Source organism: Sinocyclocheilus grahami, unplaced genomic scaffold (assembly GCF_001515645.1).
Source record: "Sinocyclocheilus grahami isolate Dianchi unplaced genomic scaffold, SAMN03320097.WGS_v1.1 scaffold2433.1, whole genome shotgun sequence".
Lineage (NCBI taxonomy): Eukaryota > Metazoa > Chordata > Actinopteri > Cypriniformes > Cyprinidae > Sinocyclocheilus > Sinocyclocheilus grahami.
Window position 1 is genome coordinate 14,573 of NW_015507612.1, and position 20,146 is coordinate 34,718.

General features: G+C 35.7%; 1 protein-coding gene across 1 annotated transcript in view; it reads left to right on the forward strand.

Annotated features, from left to right (window-relative positions):
- The window catches only part of LOC107575009 (GTPase IMAP family member 8-like), a 24,525-nt gene extending 9,698 nt beyond the window's left edge, over positions 1–14,827 (forward strand). Inside the window, exons 3-6 of the mRNA XM_016261424.1 lie at positions 9,487–10,191; positions 12,437–13,117; positions 13,773–13,952; positions 14,553–14,827. Of these exons, the coding sequence (XP_016116910.1) occupies positions 9,487–10,191; positions 12,437–13,117; positions 13,773–13,952; positions 14,553–14,827 (1,841 nt within the window). The remainder of the gene's footprint in view (positions 1–9,486; positions 10,192–12,436; positions 13,118–13,772; positions 13,953–14,552) is intronic.
- The last annotated feature ends 5,319 nt before the right edge of the window (positions 14,828–20,146 follow it).

A 20,146-nucleotide genomic window follows, 5' to 3' on the forward strand; every position in this document is an offset into this window, starting at 1 on the left:
TGCTATGATAATCTGGCGCTTCTGAATCAGCGACTGTACTGTAAGTATGTTTTGTTATCAGTTTAAGTATTTACTATTGACTGTTCAAATGCAGAATTTTGCACAGCACAGAGTAATGCGCCGTGTGTGTGTGTGTGTGTGTGTGTGTGTGTGTGAGGGGAACAGGGTCACATCACAGGAGAGTGAACTGATGCTAGTACTATGAAATATGTTAATATTTCGACAGTATTTTTATCTAGCCCCCCGATAGTTAAAATAACTACGAACAACTTGAATAAAGCTCAAACAATAATCAGCGTTTATGCTAGTACTATTTGCCTAGCCCCCGATAGTTAATATAACTACAGCCATTGTCAATAATGCAAAATGACAATAGTAAACACTAAATTTTCAGTTGAAAGCAGTTCATCATTGAATTCAGTGATGCCATCATCCAGCTCAGTTTAGTTTAAATAGTATCTGTGCAATCTCATCGACGAAATTGCTGGAAAATAAGTGTCCCCAACTAAGCAAGCCTACGGTGGCCAAGAGAGCTCAACGCGCTGCAACTTCACAAAACACTTGCAAATAGAAAAAGCACCAGCAAATCAAGAAAACATCTTCACCAGTTCGATTGCAGCACGTTTCTTTATTTGGTTGTGTTGTGAGCATTTGCAGTGCGTTTGTTGTCAAATTGATGAAGATTTCTAATGACTGAAATCAGTGTAAGCTTTTGAGGGTTTTGTAAAGTATGTATTATTCAGGTGTTACTATATTCTTCTAAAGGAATTACTAAGTTTTTGGATCAGTATTCTAAAGTGAAGATCACGATAACTCCCTAGTAATTACTGAAGTCATTGTAAACTTTTGAGGTTTTTGTAAGGTTCTGGTTAGTAATTAATTTTGCTAACACTTAAATCATTACTAGTGGGTTACTGTGATCTTCACTTTAGAATACTGATCCAAATAATTAATAATTTCTTCAGAAGGATGTAGTAACACACGAGTCATTACTATCCAAAACCTTACATATATCTCAAAAGCTTACAATGACATCAGTTAATATTAGGAAGTTATCATGCTTTTCACTTTAGAATACTGATCCAAGTAATTAGGAGTTCCTTTAGAAGGATTTGGTAATACTTGAGTCATTACTAGTGGATTATCATCATGATCTTCACTTTAGAATTAATTATACATTAGGCATTAGTTATGAACCTGTATACAGTAGTTCTTAATATTTCTCCAGGAGAGAAAATATTAGTTATTGATTAGCAAATAGTGAACTATCAGTTTCAACCGAGCACTACTTAATTGTTAATCAGAGTTTCTTGATAGTTACTAGAATGTTAATAGTGCATTAGTCATTTGTTCCTATATAGTTATTCATTAACGATGGAACAGTATTCTAAAGTGTTACTGGCATGCAGTTCTCGTCAGAGACTATGTGACAGTGATATATTTTGTGATAATGACAAGTATAAAATCACTGCCTTATTAAAAATTTTATTAAACGAGTGGAGTTACATGTATTATTACACAGAGTATTTACAGTAAGTGTTAAAAGCAAAAAAGTATTTTCCTTGCACTAAATAAAAAGTAGATGCTATTTGCAGTAAATGTAAAATAGTACCCATAACCCTAACCATATTGCCAGTGTTGGGAAGGTTACTTTGGAAATGTAATAGGTTAAACGTTACAGATTACAAGTTACCCTATCTAAAATGTAGTAAGTAGTGTAACTATTTCAATTACTTCATTAAAGTAATGTAACTGATTATATTTGATTACTTTTTGATTACTTCTCTAAATTTCTAATGTTTTCAACTATTAATCATTCACAAGCATGTAAACCAGGCAGGGTTAACCATACAGTATTTACTGTCACTTTGAAAATCCTTTATCACTTGAAATAAGATTATAATAATTTGGTAACACTTTATTTTAGGGTCTCTTAACGAGTTGCTTCTTAGCATGCATATTAATAGAATATTAGCCATTTATTAGTACTAATTAAGCACATATTAACGCCTTATTCTACATGACCTTTTTCTGCATCCCTAATCCTACCCAATACCTAAACTTAACAACTACCTTACTAACTATTAATAAACAGCAAATAAGGAATTTATTGAGGGAAAAGTCGTAGTTAATAGTGAATAAGTGTTCCCTATTCTAAAGTGTTACCAATTTTATTTTAAAGCACAGCCATAGAGACTGAGAGAAAAGCATTGCAGGGTCATCTGGATCTTCTCAGTGAGAGAGTCTGGAGTCACACTATAGTGCTGTTCACCTGTGGAGACTCTCTGTTAGACACATCTATAGAGCAGCACATTGAGAGTGAAGGGCAGGATCTCCAGTGGCTGCTGGACAAATGTGGGAACAGATATCATGTTCTCAACAATCAGAACAGGAGCGACCACACTCAGTTCAAGGAGCTGCTGGAGAAGATTGAGGAGACAGTGGCACAAAACAACAGCTGCCATTTTGAAATAGACAGAAAGATTTTACAGGAGTTGAAAGAGAGAAGAAGAGCAGAGAAAGAGAGAGCAGAAGAACGAATGAAGAGGATGAAAAAAGTAAGAGAGGACGTCAGATCACAGATGAGTGAGTCAACATACTTAGTATTTACCAAACTGTGATGCCGTGTCCTGGTGCGACGAGACAAAAACAATAAAACCAATTACAAACGAGGCATTTGTTGCATCCAGTGGGGACATATTTACTGATTATAATGACTTATACTGTCTTTTTATGTGTTGCGTTACATCGCGCCGCGTAAACATAAAACCATGTCTGCATTTGTGATCGGAAAAATTACAAGCGCTACTCTACACTGCTCAAAACTCCCGTTTGAATCATCAGTGGCAAATTCTTTAAATATAAAAAACGTACTTACAGTCTGTGAGTCAGAACAGCGGCATTGTAGGTTCAGGAAACATTCCTCAGTAAAATGCTTTGCACACACACGGATATTTGGGTTGAAGTGTTCTGGAACAGTGTTGTAAATACAACTTAACCACTGATTTCTAGTTGTGTCCTCTTTTGGAAGGTCAAACGCAGCGTCTTCACAACATGACGGCGGCAGCAACAATACTACAGCGATAATCAAAGTTACGCCTTCTTTCTTTGCGTGAACATTTGGGCGGCGTTATGCAAATCTTCCCACACAGTGACGTAGACATGTGGCCTTTTAGGAGGACGTGGACGAGTCTTAACTTTTATAAAGAATATCTCTTTGAGTTTGAGACTTTAGTCTTTGCAACTTTAGGGATCTTATCTGTTCACGAACAGCTTGTAACACTCCAAAGAGAAAGGAAAACTTTAAATCGCATCATATGACCGCTTTAAAAACTGTGCTTAGCATTTTATGAGCATAATTTTTTTTTATTCAAACACTCAGGCTCAGTGTCATGTTGGGGTTCTGATAATCCTGTTTTGAGATAATGACTGTAGTTTATCCCTGACTTATTTTATGTAGAAATTAATTTTATGGTCAATCCATCTCAAGTGGTCTAATGCAGGTTGCTTGACCATTTGCAATTTTCCTATTGTTTGAGTGCTTACATCTTTTTACTGATTTTGAGTCATAACCCACAAGATATGTTGGGTTATTTGGTTATAGGTCTGTCCGTTCTAGACATTTGCAGAGGTCCCTAGCGGAACACCTGTCCTGTGGCACCTGGCCAATAAAGGGCGCTGCTCTGCCTGAACCACCCACACAAAATAATAATAATAATAATTATTATTCTAAATTATGTAAATTGATATTTATTTGATATGGTATGATAGAAAATCATCTGTGCAAAATATGCTTGCCCTGTATGTCTCCTTTGCCTGCAAGCATGTCTCTGGGGTGATAGAAAAATAATTTGCAGGAGTCGGGTCTATGTAGTAGTTTAGGCAGCCAATCAGTGTCCTCAGATCTAATCTGAAAAGGCTGATTATTGTATCGCCCCCTAATGAGCCACTGCTACAGTCAGGACAAGAGTATATAGGGGTTGGATAATATTAAACAATTGTTTCTCTAGTGAAGGTTTGATTGGAAGACGATTGTAATCAAGGTAAAGACGATTACAGTGACATATAGGAGTCATATATCAGGCATGCGTGAATCGTATTATTTATTTGAAACAAACCGTGTATGTGCTCTCTCAGCACACTGACCACAAAGATTGCATTTTGCATGATGTTACTTCCCAGATGTAAGGGTCTAGGGTAAGGGGGTAACAGAGAAAAGTAAATAGAAATTTGGTTGGGGTGAGTACCAGTACCAGTCCCCTGCCCGGCCCAACAGACACGTTAAGTTCCAAAATAAAGTATTTTACTTACAAAATTTCCAAATGACATAGTAAAATAGGAAGCAAAATAGACTTCAGGAGGGGGAAAAGGCCAAAACAACAAACAAAATGACCCTCTGACTAGTTAAGGAGAAAAACTGTCTAAACTGACAAAACAAAAGAAAATTAACAACAGAAATGTATGCTAACTCCCTACGGCTTCCAACAAAGAGAGACACATAGCGCAACAAAGCTAATTACCTTTTGGAAGGCTACAATAAGCCATAACCCGAGTAAGTTTTACACAGTATCAATCTCTGACAAAACTACAAGAGCAACACAAGGCAGGCGAGAGGTATAACATTCTGGAAGTCAAGCTTCAGTGTGGTAGGCATGTTGAACAGCTTTTGAGCTTGCAGGCAGGTGCGAGTGATCACCTTCCTCTCCTCCGCACCTGGTTGAGCAGCAGTAATGTGGAGAGACAGAAAGAGCACACAGCAGTATGTAGCAACCAACAATGTTGCACTTTTCAATATGGTCTCATGTCTGGTGAGTATTTTGTAACTGATGCTCGCTGAAGAAGTGTGTTTTGGAGGGTCAGTGGTGATTATGTGGGTCCTTCCCAGTATTCAGTGCCTTTTGAACATCGTAACACTTAAAAAATGAAAATTTTTTAAAAATGAATTCTGATGCAATTATGATAGGGAGATGCAAAATGTAAAAAATAATTTTGGTCGACCTAAGATTTTTAAATTTAAGCAATTATGAGCCAAATTCAATGTGAAGGAGGACCAAAAATGTCCACCCTGTTAGGGACAAATGAACAACAATTTGAAAGATTTATGAATTAAATGTATGGACATTCTTTGGGAGACATACAGCTGATTACAATACTAATTTAGTTTGAACTTGGTTGTGGTGGAAACACTATGTAAAACATCATATGTAAAATGTAATAAAGTTTAAATGCACTACTACTTCAACTTAAACATCAGTTGCTCTCACTATCACTATGTACACTAAATGTGTCCACCCTGTTAGGTTTTCTGACTTAACAGGTTGACACTAACAAAGTATGAGCAAAAAAAGCTAAGGTCTGTAAAATAAAGAATTGGATGTTTTTTTTAATGCTTCTTTTACAAATAAGAATTTCTATTTACTTTTTTCATATTCCCCTTAACAGGCAGTGGTGTATAAAGTACCCGAAAGTCATGCATACTCAGGTTAAAGTACAGATATCTTACCAGAAAATGACTTTGGTAGAAGTTGAAGTCACCGATTTTTAAAAAAATCTTAAACGTACTTATGTATTGAAAGTAAAAGTACAAGTAAATGCAAAATGGAAAAGAAGCAAATAAATATATATTTAAACAATGTTAATACACAGCTTGAGTAGCAAGATTGTGTTCAGTTTGAACTTTTTCTTCCATTTTGCATTTTTTGTGTAAGAATAAGAAGCACTTCATCCGGTACTTAGTGTCTTTCATTCCAACATAAGAAAACATTTCTGGAATCTGCATCTGAAGTGGCATTTAGATGTATTTACACCGTTTAATGTATCACAGAGGAGACATGGATTTATTTAACCTGCAGTTACAGATGGATAAATAATGTTTTGTTTTTAACATAAAACATTGAATACTGATATTTGAAATAATTTAAAACATGAAAAAATAGTCGAAATGTGAAATTAAAACTGCCAGCAAGTGACTGTTAATGAGTGAGTCATTGAGATTATACAGATTCCTTACAATGGCTAATTCATTCAGGAACAAAGCATTCAACTCTGTTAATGTTCCTGTGGCTCAGTGGTAGAGCATTGTGTTAGCAGTGCAAAGGTTGTGGGTTCAATTCCCAGGGTACAGACATACTGATAAAAGATTTATAGACTGAATGCACTGTAAGTTGCTTTGTGTCTGCTAAATGAATAAATTTAATTTCATTTAATTTAATAAGTGAATCACTGAATCATTTATTCAACTGATTCGTTCAAAAAGCTGATTCATTCAATAAGTAAACACCATTGCTCAGAGACGCAAAACAGTGCTGTGATCTTTGTTTGTAACTATTTTCATTGGCAAAATTGAGAAAAAACAGGCAATATTATGTCTAAAATGTAAGTCACTTATTGCTTTACTGAACTTGTATAAAATTATTATTAAATGTGTTATCATGCTGATATCTGCAGAAAAACAGTACTCTTTGCGTGATGTAGATTAAGTTAACTATTTTAAATTATATAAATATAAAAAGCATACAGAAGCATTTTTGCAGTCTACAATTTAGAATGCCTTAAATTTGGAGTTTTAATAGACCAGGGGTGCCCAAACTCGGTCCTGGAGGGCCAGTGTCCTAAGGAGCTTAGCTCCAACCCCAATTAAACATACCTGAACCAGCTAATCAAGCTCTTACTAGGCATACTAGAAACTTGAAGGCAGGTGTGTTGAGGCAAGTTGGAGCTAAACTCTGCAGGACACCGGCCCTCCAGGACCGAGTTTGGGCACCCCTGTAATAGATTAATAAATCACGTGCATGTACTCTGTCTCTGTTTGTGTGATTTGGTGATATACTTGATAATGTCAAATTGCACATCATTACAACAACACTTACAATATTATCGCAGAAGATATACTGTATATCGCACACCCCAGACTCAACTTGAGTGGAAAATGAAATCATCTGCGCCGGTTGTGCGTGCACTTGTTTGCAAATGAGCAAAGGTGTTTTAACGAGTCTAACTTGCAGATGCCAGACCATTGATTCGTCAAATCTGCTTTCCTGCAGTCCGTGCTCTTCTGACTTCTGACTTTTTTGTAGTAAGTAATGAATATGCTTCGGGGAAATGTATCGGAGTAAAAGTATACATTTTAATTAGGAAATGTAGTGGAGTAAAAGTTGGCTGTAATATAAAAACTCAAGTAAAGTACAGATACTCCCAAAAAAGACTTAAGTACTGTAACAAAGTATTATTACTTCGTTACATTACACCACTGTTAACAGGGTGGAAATTTTGAAGTTGACCACATCAAATTGGGAAGATAAAATAAGTAAAAACAGACAATTAACAAAACAGATGCTCTCACTCACCTTCCCCAGTAGTTTTCCCTCCAAGGAAATGATGTCAGCCATTTGCTATGATGTAATTTCCTTTTTCCAACTTTAATTTAAAGGGCTAGTAGTTCAATATAACAGGGTGGACAATATTTTGAGGGACAAGCTAAAAACATGTATTATTTTAAGGTGTCCTTGTTATAGTGTAAAGTTATACAATACAATACAATGCCATATACATTTAAGTACTGAGTAATATTAATTAACTACATGTACTTACTATATGGTTAGGATTAGGGTTTGTCTTAGCATTACTTACATGTAATTATGCATAATTAATTGTTATTATAATAGTAAGTACATGTAACGTGTAACAAGGATACCTTTAAAATAAAGTGTTACCTTATTTTTCATGAATTTAATACTTGGAAAAAATATATACATTAGAGAAAACAATTACTGATATAGCAAACGACAAAATAATAATTTTAAAAAATCACTCATATTAAGTGTCGTGTTGATCATCAAAAAAGCAGACAGGCCCGGGGACATAGGAAAGATGGTGATATTTGGTGGTTTAAATGCTGTAAAATGTTTAGAATTATTAAAAAAAAATTAAATATGCTTAAAGTTCCAAAGGTGTTATTTACATCAAAGACAACTTTAAAATTTTAAGGCAATAATATCATGATATTTACTGAGGACACAAAAGGCACCGAATCCCAGGAATGACCCATGTACATATGTGAACCTGGACCACAAAACCAGTCTTAAGTCGCTTGGGTATATTTTTACCAATAGCCAAAAAAAACATTGTATGGGTCAAAATTATAGATTTTTCTTTTATGCCAAAAATCATTAGGACATTAAGTAAAAATCATGTTCCATGAAGATATTTTGTAAATTTCCTACCGTAAATATATCAAAACTTAATTTTTGATTAGTAATATGCATTGCTAAGGACTTCATTTGGACAACTTTAAAGGCGATTTTCTCAGTATTTGATTTTTTTGCACCCTCAGATTCCAGATTTTCAGATAGATGTATCTCGGCCAAATATTGTCCTATCCTAACAAACCATACATCAAAAGCTTATTTATTCAGCATTCAGATGATGTATAAATCCCAGTTTCAAAACATTGACCCTTATGACTGGTTTTGTGGTCCAGGGTCACATATGGGCATCAGACACTTCAAAAGCAGACACGAACATTCGCTCTGACAGAGGAATTAATAAATGATGATGTCAACATGCCTTCAGATCATATTCAGAATAGTTTTTATTTTTCATGTGTGTCACTGGGTTTAGTATTTCTGAATGGATCCAAATAGTAGCTGCAGCCTGGAGCAATGGGTGTGCTAAAAGGAGGCGTTCTGAAAGGTGAATCAGTACAACAGAAACTACTCCTAATACCCTACCCCCAACTCTACCCCCACACCCTGACAGACGGCTTTATCGACCAATCATAAAGACCTTTCTCCACGCCCCTACCTTTTGGCATGCCCTAACCTTTTGCTATGCCTATTACTCCAGCCTGCAGTTATCTCGACTTATTTTACAGAACCGGGCTAATATGGTCATACTTCCTGGTTCTAGTAAGAACTCTAGCTGCTGCATTTTGGACCAGCTGGAGTTTGTTTATTAAGCGTGCAGAACAACCACACAATAAAGCATTACAATAATCTAACCTTGAGGTCATGAATGCATGATGTTTCTGCATTTGACATTGAGAGCATTACATACATTGTGAATTATGAAAACTAAAATATATATTTAATTTACCTTAAAAATACTTGCAGAAAATTCAGTTTTGTGAGAATTAGCCTCAAACCTCAAACTTTCTCAGCCATATAAAAATAACATCTCAAATCTATTTATAAAGGCTCAAACCTGAACATTTTTGCATCTGCACTATACTTAGTCAGGCACTCTCTAAAAAAATGTGACTTGAATCCTTCCCATTTTAAACATTCCTGAATGTGGAACTCTCATCTTGAACATTACATTTTACATTTAATGAAAATTTTTATTTATGTTAATATATCTTGTATATGAGATAAATGGTTGAGCAACCAACTTTAGAATTGTTGGACCAAATGAGATGGATTGACATTTTAGTTATTTACAGATTCTCAGTACAATGTTTTAGATATGTGTGTTTTGTCTTTGTTGCAGGTGAAGCCCAACGTCTCTCAAAGCTGAGGATTGTGTTACTGGGGTATAGAAGAGCTGGTAAGAGTTCAACAGGAAACAGCATCCTGGGCAGAGAGGAGTTTGACTTGAAGAGATCTGCTCAGTGTGTGAGGAGACATGGAGAAGTAGCAGATAGACACATCACTGTCATTGAAGCTCCAGGATGGTGGAGTAATTACACTGTAGAGGAGAGTCCTGAGTTACTGAAACAGGAGATTGTGCTCAGTGTGTCTCTGTGTCCTCCAGGACCACACGCTGTACTACTGATCATACGTGTGGATACTAGATTTAAAGAGACTGAGAGAACAGCATTGCAGGGTCATCTGGATCTTCTCGGTGAGAGAGTCTGGAGTCACACTATAGTGCTGTTCACTCATGGAGACTCTCTGTTAGACACATCTATAGAGCAGCACATTGAGAGTGAAGGGCAGGATCTCCAGTGGCTGCTGGACAAATGTGGGAACAGATATCATGTTCTCAACAATCAGAACAGGAGTGACCACACTCAGATCAAGGAGCTGCTGGAGAAGATTGAGGAGACAGTGGCACAAAACAACAGCTGCCATTTTGAAATAGACAGAAAGATTTTACAGGAGTTGAAAGAGAGAAGAAGAGCAGAGAAAGAGAGAGCAGAAGAACGAATGAAGAGGATGAAAAAACAGAGAGAGGACGTCAGATCACAGATGAGTGAGTCAACATACTTAGTGCAGCCACGGCTGTGTTTTGTTATTCTGCTCTGTGTTTCTCTGTTCTGTCTGTTTTCATTTGGATGATGGACATTATTGAGAGACTTAAAGAAAAAGAACATCAGTTTGCAGTGACTCTTGAGTTTTGTTGGATCAGTAAGAAAATTATGACATGTTTCCTGACGTTATCAGTCCGACAACAAATGTTGTTTGGTGTTTGTTGGTCAAGAATGCTTAAATATTGTGCTTAGCATTTCATGAACATCATTTCTAATTCAACATACATGCTCAATGTCACTTTGGGGTCCTGATAACACTTTTAGGATAAATTTGAGATAATGACTGTACATTATCCCTGGCTTAGGAAATTTTAGGGTCAATCCATCTCCAGTGGTCTAATGCAGGTTGCTTAACCATTTTTAATTTTCCTAATTTTTTGAGTGCTTACTTCTTTGTATTGGTATTTTTTTTACTTGATTTAACCACGGCAACTGTTTTTGAGTCATGGCCTACAGGACATTTTTGGTTATTTGGTTATAGGTCCCGTTTGGACGTTTGCAGCGCCCCCTTGTGCACAACTGTCATGTAGCGGCTGACCAATAGAGGGCGCCACAACGCCTGAACCACACACACAAAATAATAATAATAATGAAAAATATTACTTATTATTATCGTCCCTACTCCCTATATGTCGCCTTTGCCTGTCCGCATGTCTCATTTTCAGCTCTATGGCAATAGAGAAATCTATATAGTAGGCGATAGTGGGTCTATATAGCAGTTTTAGCCAATCAGCCAATAAGCATCCTCAAATCTAATCCAAAAAGGTTGATTATTTTATCGCCCTTATTGCTATGCAGTTAGGTCAAGGCAGCTGGTTTAGTACTCTTTTGGCATCTCCCTGTGATCCCATTTGGTATTGCGCTACATGTAGTTATTCATGTAAAAAAGCTCTAAACAAACATAACATTTATTGTTACTCCCAGTTTTTACTGTCACACTGTTTACACACATTGTAAATTATGAAAACTGAAACATATTTGTAATTTACCTTAAAAGGCTTGCAGAAAATACAGTTTTGTGAGAATTAGCCTCAAACTTAATCCAGAACTTGGTAAAACATTTATCTTTATTTAAAGTATGTGTTAATCCTGTCATATTCTTGTCTTAATATTTTTCTCCCAGATTTCTTCTAGCTATTTAACCAGAAGAATCTTAAATTTATAATTATTATGCAGAATGCTACCATAGAGAAGACTTATACTGTATCTCTGACAATTTCAGCTTCTTATCTGATCCCCCACCAGAGAAAATCAACCTGAAAGTGAGGTTTTTAAAATTTATTTTAAAAAAGCACTTTCTTAGCCGCATAAAACTAAGATCTCAAAACTAAAGTCTCAAATCCTTCCCATTACTGATGTCCTTGAATGAAGAAATGTGATCTTGATCATTACATTCAGTGTTAAATTATAAGGCTAACTAGGAACAAGAATATGCTAAATGTTTATATACAGTGGGTACGGAAAGTATTCAGACCCCCTTACATTTTTCACTCTTTGTTATATTGCAGCCATTTGCTAAAATCATTCAAGTTCTTTTTTTTTCCTCATTAATGTACACACAGCACCCCATATTGTCTGAAAAACACAGAATTGTTGACATTTTTGCAGATTTATTAAAAAAGAAAAACTGAAATATCACATGGTCCTAAGTATTCAGACCCTTTGCTGTGACACTCATATATTTAACGCAGGTGCTGTCCATTTCTTCTGATCATCCTTGAGATGGTTCTACACCTTCATTCGAGTCCAGCTGTGTTTGATTATACTGATTGGACTTGATTAGCAAAGCCACACACCTGTCTATATAAGACCTTACAACTCACAGTGCATGTCAGAGCAAATGAGAATCATGAGGTCAAAAGGAACTGCCTGAAGAGCTCAGAAACAGAATTGTGGCAAGGCACAGATCTCGCCAAGGTTACAAAAATACCTTGTAATGTGCTTTAAGATAATTTTTTTGATCCAAGGAGCTACAACCTTCCTGAGCTGAGACATTGAAGTTTCCATTCACGAATACGTGTAATATACAGTAGGTAACCATAAAAATCAGGAAAATCCAAAATGGTTGCGCAACCAACTTTAGAAATTTTGGACCAAATGAGATGGATTGACCTTTTTAGAGCAGTTATTTACACATTCTCAGTACAATATTTTGCATAAGTGTGTTTTATTCTATGTTTGTTACAGGGGATGTCCAACGTCTCTCAGAGCTGAGGATTGTGTTAATGGGGTATAAACTTGCTGGTAAGAGTTCAACAGGAAACAGCATCCTGGGCAGAGAGGAGTTTGACTTGAAGAGATCTGCTCAGTGTGTGAGGAGACATGGAGAAGTAGCAGACAGACACATCACTGTCATTGAAGCTCCAGGATGGTGGAGTAATTACACTGTAGAGAAGAGTCCTGAGTTACTGAAACAGGAGATTGTGCTTAGTGTGTCTCTGTGTCCTTCAGGACCACACGCTGTACTACTGATCATACGTGTGGAAACTAGATTTAAAGAGACTGAGAGAAAAGCATTGCAGGGTCATCTGGATCTTCTCGGTGAGAGAGTCTGGAGTCACACTATAGTGCTGTTCACTCATGGAGACTCTCTGTTAGACACATCTATAGAGCAGCACATTGAGAGTGAAGGGCAGGATCTCCAGTGGCTGCTGGACAAATGTGGGAACAGATATCATGTTCTCAACAATCAGAACAGGAGCGACCACACTCAGATCAAGGAGCTGCTGGAGAAGATTGAGGAGACAGTGACACAAAACAACAGCTGCCATTTTGAAATAGATAGAAATATTTTACAGGAGATTGATGGTATAAAGAAAACGAAAGAACAAATGGACAATTGGAGAGAGGACAACAGATCACAGACTAGTGAGTGAAATCATAAAATTGTATGAATATTATCTACACACAGTCTCAGTTGTGTTTCCTCCTCATTATTCTTGAGTTGTCCAGGTGTAGTTTTAAATAGTTTAGTGTCCTTCATACAGATCTCAGGTTGAGCTCTAACACTCACTAACATGTCGTACAGTTTTAGTTTTTCTTAAATATCCTCCCATCCTGATACTCATCAGGTTCAGCCCTGTTTAAATTAATTAGGAAACCAGCAATGATGGTGTAAGTTACTTTAAATATGAATGCATTACAATATTGCATTAATTTGTTGTAATTTAAAGTAATGCGTTATTTCACTAGTAATCTGATAACAAAACCACTTTACTTGTAACACGTTACCCCAACACTGGAAGTCAGAGCTGCAGGGTCAAAGTCAAACAGCTTGAATATTACAATCATTTAATGTTCTGTTTCTGTGTGAACCAAAGTGCTGCAGTGAAGGGAATCTTCCATTCCCTGACCCATTTAGAGATGACATAACCTTGATTGACTATCTGAATAATTCACAACCACATGAACTGATGAATATATTCCTTTAATGTCATGTCAGTCACTTTGGATAAGAGTGTCTGTCAAATGCATTAATGTGAATGTTCTACTACTGATCTGCTCTCTGCTTTCATTATTACAGTGAGTGGAGATGATGGATCTGATTCATTGTCTATGGGAAGTTCTGCTTATGGTTCATTCAGATCACAATCAGGAGCATACTCAATTTTTGGATCATCACAGTCCAGAGATTCATCTCACGCAAGTTATGGGTCAGGGGCCATAAAAAAACATAACAGCATGGACAGACTATCACCAAACTGTGAGTGCATTTTGTTTTATTTTGTTTCATTTATTTTTAGATATTTCAGTATACTTTGGTCTCCCAGTCTCCCTGTTTTCCGTGAGTCCTATGTTGTGAAAATATATGATTTTGTCTACATTGTCATAAATTTGTTACCATGTTTTTCCTCAAAAAAATTTTTCTTTGTACATCTTCCATTTTCTAAATTTTTACACATATAGCAAAGGTGATATGAACTATAACAGCAAATGCAAACCTGAAATGAAATAAAATTAGGTCCTTAGGTTGATGATCAACATTTTCTGGAGTTTAAGCACTTGTTTTTACTGATAATTTGTTCGTCAAAAGTTTTTGAAAGTTTCAGACTCTATAAACCTATATGGTAAATTTTAAATAGTTGCAATAAATAGTGATCAGGCTTGTAATATATTTCATAGACAAAAATAAAATTTTCATCTGATTAATAGAGTATTTGTAAAATATTTTAAAGGGCACCTGGTAATTATTACTAAAAGACTACATAATTTTTTTTTAAATATATTGAAAGATTTAAATTTCAGAATTTTGTTCTGTAGGAGTTTTTAATCCTCTTACTGATTTTTATTTTATTTTCCCCAGTGAGTGGAGATGAGCGGTCAGACACAAGGTCTGTGGGAAGTTCTGCTTACAGTTCATTCAGATCACGATCAGGAGCAGACAGCGGTTCAGTTGTTAGCTCATCGCGGTCAAAAGTCTCATCTCACAGCTCAGGATTCGGGTCTTTGAGGTCCGTCCCTGAGTCTGTGGAACAATCGGAAACCAGAAGAGCACATGGCCAACCCAACATCTCAAAGCTTTTCCCAAGAATATTGAAGAAACACGGCAAGCAAGAAGAAAACTCTAAGAAAACTTGAATTACATCAATAAAAGAGAAAACTTGTCTTTATAATGTTGACATTTATAATTTTGACATCAAAAATATTAATAACATTTCTAAAACTATTAGGTATAAGCAGTTGTTTAACCTTGAATGTCTAGGTTAATTGTAGTTCACATTAGTGGAGCTGTATAAACATATATTGATAACTAATTAAAAGTGAGTGTTTTTGTTTCCTTTGTCATAAATTTGCATTTATTTTTAATCCCAGATTTATGTGCATAGACACACAGAAGTGCTGTTCCAGTGCTTTGCTGCCTACTAATATTTATGTATTGTTTGTCATAAGCTTCTAACGCAACATTCTAAACCTCAAGACATGCTCCTCAAGAGATCTGCATAAGTGACTCCGCTAATGCTTACAGTTAGTTCCAAAAGAGTCCGAAGTTATTGACTCCCTCTAATAAATCACAAGAATACATGGAACACAATAATTGAGTTTTTCATTTATAATCATACAGATCTATAGTTATATTTAAAGTTAATATTTCATCATAATGCATTGCATTACTTGTGAAGTATACATGTTCACTGTATCAGAATTTGGTCAAAATGAGAAATCTTACAAGGATGCATAATTTTGGTGCTGACTTTTTGGAACATTAATCATACTGGGTGATGTGATGGTTCCTAAAATGCTGTCTAAGTTGGCAGTTCAAACCATACCTACATTTTCTTCACTGTACTGCTTCAGGCAAATGTTCAGGTGTTTGGAAAATGAAGGTGACACGATCTGCAGCTCAGTTACCGCTGAGAATGGAAGCAGAACAGCTCTCTCTGACTCAAGACTTCCTTTCTGTCCTGCAGCAGCATCTTCTTCTGGTTTACACTGGAAAGATGCATTTAGCACGGAACCTGCTGCAGGTACGAGCGGCTGATGGTGACGGTCAAGACTTCATGAACGATGAGTTGTGTTTCACTGGATCACTGTGTGTGTGCAGGATGTGGTGCGGAGCTGGTATCCGCGTTTACCCTCCATCGTACAGAACGCAGAGCAGCTGGTGACCAATGCAGAGGAGTGTGCTGAAGCCTGCAGAGAGGATGAGACATAAGGATGATATGGGTTATTGGTGAATTTTTCTGAAAAATACATTAAATAATCATTTTATTTCCATGAGTTCAAAACATAGAGTAGTATTTTTCCATCATATTACAAAAAATCAAAGTAGCGTGAATCAGTTCAGTGTCAGATATCAGCCTGTATGTCAAGAAGCCCTTAACCCTTAAATTAACCAACAAATTGAATGTTGTTGGTCCTGCTGTTGTGTTTGACAGGGCATTGGCTCCTTCAGTGTTCATTCAGTGGAGCTGGATATGGATGGGATCTCAATCATTCAGAAGAGCTCTGAACATCCTGAACTACAGCAGATGACAGGGTTAAATAGTGGGGTTAAATAGATGAGTGGAAAGAGAGGAAAGGTGGAGAAACGGAGACAAACTGTGCTGTATGGGTTGATTCAAGTACTGTATGTTGTCAGGAAGTTAGCTGATTGGTTGAGATAATGATTGAGATAATTTCAACTTCATCAAACCAGTTAAATTAATCAATAAGAGCAGAATTATATATTATTAAGGTCTGTTTTTCTATGTTCTGAATATGAATAGGAATAGATTATTTGTCTCCTGATTATATTCTTGTGTGTGTGTGTGTTAAAGGGAAAAATTATTGGAATATGCCAATCTCCAGAACATATTACAGTCCATAATGTATGGCCTACAAGCCCACAAGATTGATTCAAAGCATGTATTCAGTATTCAGTTAGTATCTTTTGATGAGTTTAAAATGTACTTTTAATTCACGAGTTCGCCTGCCTATCCAGTCCTGATGATTAATGGTAAACAAACTTGACTTGCTGTCCTCAATGGAGGCTTGAACCCGAGGCTCGGCTTGAGCTCCGAGTTCAAATCCCCCCTTTGCGGTACTACCTAGAGGGAGAATAACAGAAATAGAGGAGGAGATGGGGAGGTGGAGGGATGCCGGAAGAAATGTCGCTGGGAAGGTGCAATAAGTGCTGGCTTATATATGCTCGTAATGATGATTGAGAGGACTGAATGAATAGGCTCCTCCCAAACCTACGTTTGGAACTTCATTATGATACAGTAATGATAATGATATACTCATTTCAAGATTTGGTGTGATGCACAATATTGATCTCACAATATAATGCTCTCACCATACTAGTTAAAACTAAGCCGAAGTAAAGAAGAGTTAAATTGGGTAGTTTGGCAATCAGCAGGACCAACAATTTGCAAACCTCCAATTGCATTATCATACATTATATTCAGCATTATATATAGCAGTTGAATAATTTACACCTGGAATTAACATGTAATTAGATCACAGCCAAAAATAAGGTGAAACCAATCTTAAAACTGTTTGTGAGGGGGGTAGGGTTGCACCAGATATTCATATGTTCTTATTTAAATTGAAGCATAAAGTCCACACTTGTGGCTTAGTAACTAGTATGTAACCAACTCTGTACTCAGTTTTGGTTGCATTATTAGTTTTTAAGACAGAGTGTATCTAGTATGTTGTAAGCTCACTGTAAGTAACGTGTAAGTTCACATATTGTGATGTTTACCTTCAATGATCCAATAGCAGCCTTCAGATACATGAAAATGCAGTTGAAATGCCATGAATTTCAGTTTATTCTTGATTCTAAATACTTTTGCCTCACTTAAATAAGGGTACAAAAATACATTACCATTAAAACCTTATAGTACTTAATTATGAATAACACAATAAAATGTAAACCAGTCAATGATCAACATTATCATATATGTGTAAAAGATTCAAGTCTGTAAAACATAAGCATATTGGTGTTTTATCAACTGATACTTCTAGTTAGAGGTTTCTGTAAATATTTAGCTTATACCTAAATTTATGTTTCAACCAAGCTTAATGATGCACTGCAAAAATATTTAGTAGTGAATAAGTTGTAACTTAGTGCCCTGTTACGTCGCAGCTAGCTAAGTTGTAGCTTACACACAGCTGGTGCAACTGGCCCTGGATCACTGAAATGCATGTGACCACATCACATGTGTATCCACAACTCATCCATTCTGATGTGCAGTGTACAATTAAATACTGAAGCTGAGTAGGACTACTAGAAACCACTCTCTGTATTTAAATCACAACTCAAAACCTACTTGTTTACCCAGTTATATCAGTCATAACATGTTTTTTAGACACTCTCCTCATCCTATACCAGCTGTATTTCTCTCTGAGTATTTTCGTTCTGTGTATTTTTGTTGCATTTACTATTCTTTGTTTGTTACTTAATTTAATTTAATTTTTTCCCCTTTATTCAGTTCCATCACACAAAGGGACAATGCAAACAGGGAAACGTTGCACATCTCAAAGCATGCAAAACAGAACAACGGCAACAACAAAAACGCAAAATTAATACAAACATATATATACATATGTAAATAAAATAAAAATAACAGAATGAAAAGGAAAAAAAATACATACATTAGGGCAGTTACATAATTTTGAAAAGCTTTAGAATTTGTATTGTTTTTATTAGTTTCTTATTTTGTGATCTCATATTAGAAAGGGTTTCAAAGTATATTTTAAGATCAGTGTTACCAAACGTAATATATGATGGTTTCTTTTGAATTACTTTTGACTTATGAATATACAACTATGCTAAGATAAGTAACAGATTAATAATATAAATATGTTTATCAGAGAAAGATGGGTTTTGATAACAAAGTAAAATATCATGAGGTTCTAAATTAAGGGATTTGTTTTATTTTTTAGTTATGTCTCTTTTAAAGTCAACCCAAAATGAAATAGAAAAAGGGCAATAGAAAAATAAATGTTCAATATCTTCAACAGATACATTACAAAAGGTACATTTATCACAAACACTATGAATATATCTGCTAACAACTGCATTTACAGGATAATATCTGTGAATAATTTTGTAAAGTAATTCTTTTACTTTATTAGAAATTACATATTTATATGGTAACATCCAAATAGAAAAATAAATGTTCAATATCTTCAACAGATACATTACAAAAGGTACATTTATCACAAACACTATGAATATATCTGCTAACAACTGCGTTTACAGGATAATATCTGTGAATAATGTTGTAAAGTACTTGTTTTACTTTATTAGAAATTACATATTTATATGGTAACATCCAAACATCCAAGATATACAATGAGGTTTAAGCCATTTTGATTTACATGGAGGATTGGATCCGACATTAAGGGAGTTTCTTATAAAACTGTTATTAAAACGCTTGTCAAAAAAGGAGAGACCATTTGCAAAAAGTTGGAGATTTTGTAGGCTTGTATTATTAATATTTACATCAGAGAATTTGGTTAAAATTATTACGCCACTAGGAAAAGCCTTGATTACTTGGTTAAATTCTTTTTCGTTACAAAAAAAGCTATATTTTGTAATAAAATTAGGGTAAGTGTATAATTGCCCATTCTTGTCAATAAGCTGGTTTACAATTAATATGTTATGCCGAACCCAATTCTCCATATACAATGACTTGTTATTGTGAGTGATATTACTATTGTTCCATATAAAACACCTGCTAGGAGAAAAATTGTGTTTGTACAAAAGTGACCAGTAAAGTAATGCTTGTTTGTGATAATTGGCCAAAGCAATGGGAAGTTGGATGCGGTGTTTATGCAAGTGGTACACGGTGAGAAATAGACTTTAGGACAATATAACGTTGCAATCAAATTAATAATAATAAATAATACACACGATTATATATTACAATGTTATGTGTCTGAAGCGATAAGTATGTTGTGAAAGTATATCGCCACATGGAAATGTTGTATATAAATAAACTGTAAAATAAACCCGAATTTGACCATGCAAACAATCATGCTTATAAAAAATAATAATGTAATGTACAATTTCTCAGCATAGCGAAATTAGGCATACAATGTTTAGCTAGCCAGCTCACAGTGAGCATAAGCCCCGTACGGTCCGTCATGCTGGTTTGTTTACATCTAGCTAGCACAATTCCTTGCGCTCAGGCAGTTTGGTGTGACTTGCCTCGAACACTACAAAGTCGTGAGTCGTGGTTTGAAGTCGTGACTTACGGGCTCAAAAACCTGCCTGGAACGCGGCATTAATCCCATATGTGGGACCATACTCCCAGGGGCACGGAAATAAAAATCCCATTTGTGGGACCTTACCACTCAAAGGGTTAATGATGGATTTGTTTATTACAAACATGCTGCTTTTTGCTTCATGCTAATTGATCGATTGGAGTCATGTGGATTACTGTGATGTTTTTATCAGCTGTTTAAATT